Genomic DNA, 10,676 nt, shown 5'->3' with positions numbered 1-10,676 from the left:
CCACAGGTCTGAGAACCAGGAGAAATAATCCCAAAAAGCAGCTTCCCAAGGGAAAGCTGGTGCAGGGAGTCCATCCAGAGCTGGGGCTCACTTCTCTCCTCTCCTGAGGGAACAGTTTTCTCCCAGCTCTGCTGAAGAAATACCTCTGGATTTGATTTGATTTGATTTGATTTGATTTGAATTCCTGCACTTAGCTGGATGAGAGGCAGATTTTTGACGAGGTTTATCCAGGCTAAATTCAGATGTTCAGATTAATCTTTCATTGCTGGAAGTCCCACGTGCCTGGGCTCAGAGCAATCCCTGGCCAGCTCCAGGGTGTCAATAATGACAGAATTCCATCATTCTGGGCAGGATGAGCTGGGTAAAATTCCCCATTTGGAGCTGCAGCAGTGGCAAATGTTCAAGGCTGAGTTTTCCACCCCGAGTGAGGAGCTGGGAGCAGATGGATGAAAACATCCACGGAGGGAGGAGATACCTCAGCCCACACCAAACAGAATTGCAGGGAAGGGAGGAAAATGGGATAAAAGGGACAGAAGGGACAGCAGTGCTCCCCACTCCCTGGATCCCCCAGGGCAGGACACCGAGGGGCCCTGGATCCTCCCTGGAGCCTCCCTCCTCCACTATCTCCCACCTCCCACCCACTTCTGTAAAATATTTGGGGTTAGAAGGTATAAAATGGTGTTTTATGGGCTGCAAGGTGTTCTCCAGCAGAGGAGTTCCCTCCAAAAAAAAAAAAACCAGGAAACACCCCTGGCTCTGCTGCCCTGCCTGGACAGAACATCCCTGGTACCCAGGTGAGTAGCACAGAACACCCCTGTTTTTCCAGCTGAAACCCTCCCTGCGTCCACAGCTCATCAAAATCTCCTCCAAGAGACAAAGGGAACGATGGAAGGTGAGAACTCCAGGTGGGAAGTGGTCTGGGATGGTCCTGGAAGCTGTCAGGCCACGGGGCTGCCCATCAGCCTTTCCTGGCGGAGAGCAACCAACCTCTGGAACCACTTCTGCTCTGCTTCAGCCTTCTCGATGAACAGCTGGGCACAGGGAGAAGGGACAAGGGTTGGCACAGGGAGAAGGGACAGGAGTTGGCACAGCTCAGCAATCCCATGTCTGTGATCGTCTCTTGAAAYGCCCCACGCCCCTTTCAGGACCCAAAGGAAAAGCTCAGGGGGTTAAAAGGTAAAGGGCATCTAAAAATATCATTAAAAGCAGAGATTTTTCATGGAATCCTAAAGCAGTTGGGCTTGGGAGGGGTTTGAAGATGATAATCATTGGGAAGTCAGGACTCCAGAGCAAGTTCATCCCTGCACATTGGGATCTCTGCTCTCTGTGTCCATGTGCACAACTCACACTCAGTCCTTTACTCCTTTTAACTTCCTAATTCCTAAAAAACTCCATGCAAGTCCTTTCCTTTCCCCTAAAGCTCTTCCAAAGGAATTTGCTGAAGTTTAACCACAACAATTTAAAATAATCTCCATTCTGTGCTGTGTTTAAAACTTCTCAAGTTGGCAAAACGGGCAAGTTCAGATTTTTCCACCGGGCTGCCAACTACAGAAACCAAAACCAATTTGCCCTGAATTTTTATTGAAAGGGATTTTGATTCCCCTGTGATACATTAATTTGATTTTGCTCTAATTTAATCTGTGTGAACTCCCTGCTGGCTGTGGGAGGAGCGGGATCCCCTCACTCTCCAGAACGGGGATTTTAGGAGGAGCAGCACAACCCCATTCCCACCCCAGGGCCCGTCCCAAAGCTCAGGATGGGATCAAATCCCCTCACTCACGTTGGGATGTGCCAAGGAATTGTCATCCTGGTATTTGATGGCCGTGGGGATGTTGGCAGCTGGGGATTCCTTCTCAGGAGGTGCCACCTCTGTGGCCGCCCCGCTGACGGGCTCGTGCTGCGGCTCAGGAGCTTCTGCCACCTGGAAAAGTGAAAAACACACCAAAATCAGAGTGTTTTAYCCCAAAATTCACAAATGGGGCAATGCAAAAACCCAGAACTTAGCTGGAAAGGTAAGGAATTGGGATTGGAAGGTATAAAATGGTGTTTTATGGGCTGCCAGGTGTTCTCCAGCTGAGGAATTATCTCAAAAAAAACCCAGGAAACGTCCCTGGCTCTGCTGCCCTGCCTGGACAGAACATCCCTGGGTATCCAGGTGAGCCAGGATGGACATTCCTGTCTGAATGTACCTTTTGGGAAGGAAAATGTACATTTTTAGGAGAAAAATGTATCCTTTTGGAAGGAAAATGTCCATTTTTGGAAGGGAAAATGTCCATTTTTGGAAGGGAAATGTCCATTTTTGGAAGGGAAATGTACCTTTCTGGAAGGGAAATGTACTTTTCTGGAAGGAAAATGTCCCATTTGAAGGAAAATGTCCCTTTTTGGAAGAGAAAATATCCTTTTTGGAAGGAAAATATCCTTTCTGGAAAGGAAATATACCCTTTTGGAAGGAAAATGCACCTTTTGGAAGAGAAATATAGCTTTTTGGAAGGAAAATGTAGCTTTCAGAAGGAAAATGTCCCTTTTTGGAAGTGCAATGTACCTTTTCGAAGGAAAATGTCCCTTTTTGGAAGTGAAATGTACCTTTTGGAAGGAAAATGTCCATTTTCGGAAGGGAAATATCCTTTTTGGAAGGAAAATGTACCTTTTTGGAAGGGAAATGTCCCTTTTTGGAAGGGAATTTACCTTTTTGACCTCCTTGCTGGAACGGAAGCTCTGTGGGACGAAGGCGTCGCTCTCGATGGCTTCGATTTCCTTCACTCGTTTCACCTGGTCCAGGAGGGAGGATTGGTCTGGAATGTGGGATGGGAAATCAGGAATCAGTGGGATCCTGGAAAATCAGGAATCAGTGAAATCTGGGAAATCAGGGATCAGTGAGATCCTGGAAAATCAGGAATCAGTGAAATCCTGGGATCCAGACCTGTCCCAGCCATGCCTGGAGCAGATTTTGGGACACATCAGGAAAAGGAAAAGCTGCTGGTGCAATGCAGCCCCAAATCCTCTCTGTTAAAGGGAAAATTTTGAGTGAAAGCACCGGTGAAGCCATTGCTGGGAACATTCCCAATGCTGAGTGAGGGATTTGTGGGATAAATGGGGAAGGGAAACTCCAGGGAGAGCTCAGAKCCCCTTTTGGGGCTCCAGGAGAGGGATTGGGGACAAGGGATGGAGGGACAGGACACAGGGAATGGGGTCACACTGCCMGARGGATGGGATGGATGGGATTTTGGGGCAGGAATKGTTCCCTGGGAGGGGCTGGGATRGAATTCCCCAAGGATGCCTCATCCCTGGCTGGATCAACAATAACTGCAAATGTCATTTGAACACCAAAATCTGCAGGAATTCTTGTGATGCCACCCYAAAAAAACACACACACAATGGTGAGAAAGAGCAGAAAATCAGATAAAAGTAAAAGAGTCAGAATTCTGTGATTCTACAAATCTGAAAAGGAAAAGAAACAGAGAATTCTGATTCCACAAATAAGACAAAAGGAAAAGAAACAGAATTATATGACTCTACAAATCAGATAAAAGAAATAGAAATAGAAAACTCTGTAATACTACAAATCACAAAAGAAAAAGTAACTTCCCCGTGAGCTCAGCCTAAAATATTCCCATTTCTTTTCTTATGTTTAAAGACAAAATTTATCCCACTCGGAGTTTTCAAATCAATGAAACAGAAGCATTAAATGACCAATAAAACCCATTAAATAAAAACATATTTTAAATATTTCTTGGATAATCTTGGGGTGTAAATTTTGTATGGATTTGTTGCTTATCCATAATCCTGACCATGAACATGAACTTAAAGAGATTTTTTCCAGCAGGTCTAACTCCAGAATCAAAGCAATGACAATAAACCTCAGAAATTCCTCAGAATCTGTTCCTTCCTATTTTACTAATTAGATTTCAGGGGGTTCTTTTAATTTTAAAGTCGAACACGTTTTACATAAAAWGCTTTGAAATACAGAGAAAAAGTTGCTATTTTTCCCTGCTCTTTTGAGTTGAGGATTAAAAGAAGGAAACACCCCCAGATCCCAGCCTAAACAAACAGCTCCAGCAGAAAACGCTTCCCCTTTGATCCCATTTTATTTCGGGTTATTGGAAGTGATATTTTTATCCAGCTGCCTTTAGAAATGTGTGTTTTCCAACAGAACTGGGCTTTCACACATCCCAGGATTTTTAATTGATCCCAGTTTTACTTAAGCTGCCCAAACGGACAAATTAAAAAGAAATTAAGTTTTCCCCAGACAATTCCCAGTGGAAGAGACAAAAACCTCCCAGGCTGGGGGAAATCCTGGGTTCTGCACTGCACAGAAGAGAAACTGGGAAAAGGAGGAACAATCAGGGTGGGATTCACTGTGCTGGCTCTGGGCTGCCCCAAATGCAGGGCTCTGGTTTTTAGGGATTCACTGTCCCATCTCCCAAATGCAGGGCTCTGGTTTTTAGGGATTCACTGTCCCATCTCCCAAACGCGGGGCTCTGGTTTTTAGGGATTCACTGTCCCATCTCCCAAATGCAGGGCTCTGGTTTTTAGGGAATTCTGCCTCCAATCCCTTCCCAGGGCAGGAGAGGCTCGGCTGTCCCGATCCTGAGCCCGTGGAATCCCTGACATCCTGCCCAGCCCGAGCGCTGCAATTCCAAGGATCCGCCTGGAAAAGCTCCCGGAGCCCYGGGAGTCGCTCCCGGAGCAAAATCCGGAGGGATCAGCCCAGAAATTCCCGTTCCTGCAAGATCTGAATGCAACAGTCCTGGCACTCCGAGCCCTCCTGCTCCTGCACCTGGAGAGGGCAATCCTGGGGTAGATCCTGGGATAAATCCTGGGATAAATCCTGGGATAAATGCCGGGATAAATGCCGGGATATCCCGCGGCTGATGGCGCTCCCCGGCTCCGGCTGCCGTTAGAGGGAGGCACCGCCTCACTCAACAGCTCCGCTGCTGCCGGCGGAGCATCCTGCAGGAAAACATCCCAGAGCAACCCGGAGCATCCTGCAGGAAAACATCCCAGAGCATCCCCGAGCATCCCAGAGCATCCTGCAGGAACATCCCAGAGCATCCTGCAGGAACAGATCCCGGGCATTCCGGGCATCCCAGAGCATCCCGGAGCATCCCTGCAGGAACATCCCAGAGAATCCTGCGGGAACATCCCAGAGCATCCTGCGGGAACATCCCAGAGCATCCTGCAGGAACATCCCACAGCATCCTGCAGGAAAACATCCTGGAGCATCCTGCAGGAACATTCCAGAGCATCCTGCAGGAACATCCCAGAGCATCCTGCAGGAACATCCCAGAGCATCCTGCAGGAACATCCCAGAGCATCCTGCGGGAACATCCCAGAGCATCCTGGAGCATCCCGAAGCACCCTGCGGGAAAACATCCCAGAGCATCCCTACAGGAACAGATCCCGGGCATTCCGGGCATCCCAGAGCATCCTGCAGGAACATCCCAGAGCATCCCTGCAGGAAAACATCCCGGGCATCCTGCAGGAAAACATCCCAGGCAACCCTACAGGAACATCCCACAGCATCCCGGAGCATCCCTGCAGGAACAGATCCCAGGCATTTCAGGCATCCCAGAGCATCCTGCAAAAGCGCATCCTAGAACATCCCAGAGCATCCCTGCAGGAGCAGATCCCAGGCATTCCAGAGCATCCCAGGCATCCTGGAGCATCCCTGCAGGAGCACAGCCCAGAGCATCCCAGAGCATCTCAGCGCATCCCAAAACATCCCAGAGCATCCCAGAATATCCCAGAACATCCCAAACCATCCCACAGCATCCCTGAGGAGCCATGCCACACATCCCCCATTTCGGGATCAACTTCCAGCCCCTCACCCCTCACAGCTCCAGGATCACAATTCCCATTCCCGTTCCCTGAGCTCCAGCAAAGTTCCTCTCCAACACTTGGCCACACTCTTTCCCAGCCCTGGTATTCCCAGGGCAGGAACTTTTCCCAGCAGGAGCTCCAGGAACAACAAATCCCTCTGAGAGGGGCAGCTGTGGGCACAGGGGGCTCTGCTGCACCTTTGGGTGCTCCCAACCCCACTGCAAGCACTAGAAAATGCAATTAAATATAATAAAATAGTAAGGTGTGAGTATTCCTGCTACAGGGAGTGCACAGGATTTACAATTAATCTGGAAAAATCCAAATTGCCAGGAAAAACTTTGTCCAGGTTTTAAAATCCAGTGAAAGTGAGGTTATTAAAATGCATTAAAATAGCATTTTGTGAGTACTGTGGTGCTCACTAGGGAGAGCACTACAGAGAGCACCAAGTTTGCTATTTTAGTACCTCACACTGATAATAAACTCATTTTTATAGGATTTTTAACAAGTCTGGWCACCAATAGCTTTTCCTTTAAAAACCTGGGAGCATCAGGTATAAAACACAGCAGGAAACAGGAGGGGCAAGTTCAGCAAGTGAGCTCTGAATTTAGGAACTTTCATTCAAGAACCTTTAAATTTAGCACACTGAATTCAAGAACCTTCAACTTTAAATTTAAGAACTTTAAATTTAAGAACTTTAAATTTAAGAACTTTAAATGTAGGAACTTTACGAAGGTTAAATTGCTGCTGGAGTTTTTCATATCCTGTGTGCAGGTCGCCTTCACCGCTGCCCTCCTCACACCCCTCTCGCTCCTGCATCCCAATTTTGGGGCTTTTTGGGGTATTTTTGAAAACATCCTGGGCAAGAGCCCCCCTCAGGCAGTGGAGGGGTGGGGACAGCCCYGTCCCAGGGAATTGTGCTGGATTTGAGGCCACCCCCCGTTCCGACACCGGAGCCGCCGCGCTCCTTCGCGGGCACACAAAGCCAGGGCTGTAATTCAATGCTCAATTTACCCTTGTCTCAGTGGAGATTTCTCCCCGCTAATTGATAGAAATTAAGCCATTAATCAAGGCCCCAGCCATCATTCAAGCCGGGGAAGATGAATCCAAACTTTCATCATAACCACCTTCCCCATTTCAGTGTTCATTAGCATTAATTTTTAATGCAATTATGCTCTTCTTTTACGCTGAGCTCATAAATTACGGCTCTTTTGTTGCTCGCTGGCCTTGTAAAACCCAAGGTAATGCTTTGTGCTCTGATCTTAAAGGCAATTACTGCCTGCTTCCATCTTTTCCATGCCCAATCCCAAATAACCTCTGCGCTGGRGTGCGGACAGCGATGTTTCCCACGGAGCGGTTTGTCCGTGTTAAACCCACACGGGCAGAGCAGGAATTCCCACTCTGCTGCCARATCCCAGATTCCCCCAGCAGAGACAGGGCAGAATTATGGGATTGTGTGCTGGACAGAGGGCCAGAGGGGTGGGCTGTAGGGGCAGGAGCTGTGGGTGAGCACAGGGGCAGGACAGGATGGCAGAGCTGCCCCTTGGAGCCTCTCTGGCTTTTCCGTGGATCACCCGCTGCTGGCACATCCCAAAGTGCTGCTGGCACATCCCAAAGTGCTGCTGGCACATCCCAAAGTGCTGCTGGCACATCCCAAAGTGCTGCTGGCACACTCCCAGGGCTGTTCCCTTTCCCAGTTCCAGGGTGAGCCTTTCCAAGGGATCCTGTGCTCCATGGGATCCGGGCTGGGATGGCACTGGGATGGGCTGCCCTGGGAGTGATGGAGTCACCGTCCCTGGAGGGGTTTAACAAAGATTGGTTTGGGACTGGGTGCCGTGGGTTAGGGAGGTGTTGGACATGGGCTGGAAGATCCTGAAGGTCTCTTCCAACCCTGATGATTCTGTGATTCTCTGATTCTGTGACTCTGTGATTGATTCTGTGACTCTGTGATTGATTCTGTGATTCTCTAACTCTGTAATTCTCTGATTCTGTGACTCTGTGACTGTGATTCTGTAATTCAGTGATTCTCTGATTCTGTGACTCAGATTCTCTGATTCTCTGTCTCTGTGATTCTGTGGTTCCAGCCCTTTATTCCCACCCCATGCCCTGATCCTCAGGAGCCCAGCAGGGGAAGGGCACAGCAGCTGCAGCCTCCTCTGGCTGCCCCCAAATATCCTGGAGGGGTTTGGAAATGCAAAGGAAATCCCTATTTATTTTCCCCGTACATCCCTGTTTATTTCCCATATATTCCTATTTATTTTCCCCATACATCCCTGTTTATTTCCCATATATTCCTACTTATTTTTCCTATACATCCCTGTCTATTTTCCCCATAACCCTCTGTTTATTTCCCATACCCCCATTTATTTCCCATATATCCCTATTTATTTTCCCCACATATACCTGTTTATTTCCCATACATCCCTGTTTATTTTCCCTTTAGAAGCAGCTTTTCAATACCCAACTGTAAATCTGTGTCTCAGCTGACTGAAGTCCAATAACCAATCCCACGATGGCTCCACAATCCCATTCCCTTAAGTGACTTCTCCTTTAGCASAAATAAATGCCATGGAGATGACAGCACAACACACAACATTAATGAACTACAGAGATCAGATTTGTTTCTCATCTCGAAATTTGAAGACTATTTCAAGAGTTTTAATTTGTAAATAAAGAAGTCATAAATTTCCCTGTTAGGGCGATCATAAATTTCTGTTTCAGTTGTSGAACAGTAAAACCTTAATGCCACCAGCTGTGATTGCTCAAATAAAACCACTCAAATATCAGCTTCAAATCTATGTTGATATTTATCAAAGGTTCATGGAATGGTTTGGGTTGGAATGGACCTTAAATCCCATCCCATTCCACCCCATTCATGGCAGGGTCACCTCCCAGGCTGCTCCAGCCCCAATGTCCAGCCTGGCCTTGGGCACTGCCAGGGATTCAGGGGCAGCCACAGCTGCTCTGGGAATTCCATCCCAGCCCTCCCCACCCTCACAGGCAACAATTCCTAATTCCCAAAATCCCATCCATCCCTGCCTTCTGGAAGTGTGACCCCATTCCCTGTGTCCTGTCCCTCCATCCCTTGTCCCCAGTCCCTCTCCAGCTCTCCTGGAGCCCCTTCAGGCCCCAAAAAGGGCTCTGASYYYYCCYKGRRKTTYCCYTYCCCAGGTGAGCACCCCCAGCTCTCCCAGGACACTGGGATTGGGACCCCAAGAAAAGCAGGGAAGCAAACGAGGGAAGTCTGGAATGCAAAGGGGCAGGAGAGGATGGGAGCAGGGTGAAATTTCAGGAGCACATTTAAAAGTGATTATTAATTACAACAGCTTTAATAAAAAGCCTGGAATTGATYCCTCCAGCAGCCAATATCCATGGGGGACCATCGATCCCCTTTCCAATCCCTTCCCCTGAGCTCTGCCCAGGAGGAGCACGGACACAGAGCGTGGCCAAGACCCCAAATTCCCGTTAATCCTCCCCATCCCTCATTAGCACAGTGTGGCTGCTCTCCCTAACAAACCCCKCTCTGCTGCTGCACCCAAACTTGGCCGTTTTGATTTTCCCCTTGATTTGCTCCTGCCCCCTTTTAATTCCGAGCCATCGATACAAAGATTAAGCAGAGATAAAAGAAGATCACAGGGTGTGCCAGATGCTGGTGCAGCCTCCTGGGAGCAGCAGTGCAGCACCAGGTGTCGGTGTCAGCCTAATGAAGTGACAYTGGCACACCAGGGACACCCAGGATGGAGCTCCAAACCTGCCAGCAGCCCGGCAAAAACCGGGAATGTTGGCAATTCCAGCTCGGAGGAGGCAGGGAACAATCACAGGGAACAATCATCCCTGTGTTTATAGAAATGTCTTCTCTGGATGAAATAATTGGGGGGGGTCAAACAGATTGGATTTGGTCTTTGCCACCACAATGAACTTCAGGAAAATTTACTGGAGAGAAAGGATGACCTCAGGCAGTAAGGGATGAACCCGAGGGCATCCCAATAGAGGGCTGAGAGAAGCACTTTAACTGATTACAGCTCCCAGCCTGACCTCACCCCAGCAAATCTCCTCCTGGCACATCCAGCYCTGGGTTTAATATCCATTACACCCAGGGAACGCCTCTTCATCCTCCCTGAAGGAAGTGGGAAGGGAAATCAGAGTTTTTGGGGTGTCCTGGGCAGGGCCAGGGGCTGGACTCGATGTCCCTGTGGGTCCCTTGCAGCTCAGGATGGGCTCTGCTGGCCATGGATGAGATTCCTGATGGGAGAACTCCTGACCAGCACGTTAAAGATGAACATAAAAAAATTAAAACTTTTCATTTGGGTTTATAGCGGTTGCTATTAAGGGAATTTCTAAAAATTGAATCTTCCAGGTTTTTTTTATACATTCTGACTTTGATTCCATGACCCAATATCACTCAAAATCAGGGAATCACAGAATTATGGAATCACAGAGAATTACAGAATCACAGAATCATGAAATCACAGAATCACAGAATCACCAGGGTTGGAAGAGACTTCCAAGATCATGGAGTCCAACCCATGCCCTGACTCCTCAACTAAACCACAGCACCCAGTCCCACATCCAATTTTTGTTTAAACACACCCAGGGATGGTGACTCCATCACCTCCCCGGGCAGACCATTCCACTCTTTTCTTATCACTCTTTACAACTCTTTATCGCTCTTTCCATAAACAACTTTCTGATATCCAACTCATATTTCCCTGCTTAAGACTTTTAATGCTTTGGTTTGGAGGAACCTGAAGACTTTGAAGGATTGAAGAATTGAACTTTGAAGTCCCCCAGCAGCACTCAGAGCTGAGTCTAACCTGGGAATGACCCTTGGGGATGGGGTTTATCCCCGTTCCAGGGCC

General features: G+C 48.3%; 1 protein-coding gene across 1 annotated transcript in view; it reads right to left on the bottom strand.

The window, feature by feature from the left end:
* Positions 1-726: 726 nt before the first annotated feature.
* RSRC1 (arginine and serine rich coiled-coil 1) overlaps positions 727-10,676 on the bottom strand; it is a 79,807-nt gene continuing 69,857 nt past the window's right edge. The window contains exons 7-9 of the mRNA XM_057383805.1: positions 2,686-2,792; positions 1,781-1,921; positions 727-1,031 (exon numbers count right to left, since the gene is read on the bottom strand). Coding sequence (XP_057239788.1) covers positions 939-1,031; positions 1,781-1,921; positions 2,686-2,792 — 341 coding nt within the window. The 3' untranslated portion in view covers positions 727-938. The remainder of the gene's footprint in view (positions 1,032-1,780; positions 1,922-2,685; positions 2,793-10,676) is intronic.

This window comes from Malurus melanocephalus, unplaced genomic scaffold, assembly GCF_030028575.1.
Source record: "Malurus melanocephalus ecotype Western Australia unplaced genomic scaffold, MMel_1.1 scaffold_660, whole genome shotgun sequence".
Lineage (NCBI taxonomy): Eukaryota > Metazoa > Chordata > Aves > Passeriformes > Maluridae > Malurus > Malurus melanocephalus.
Note: the sequence above shows the minus strand (reverse complement) of the source record. Positions and strands in the feature narration are given on the sequence as shown.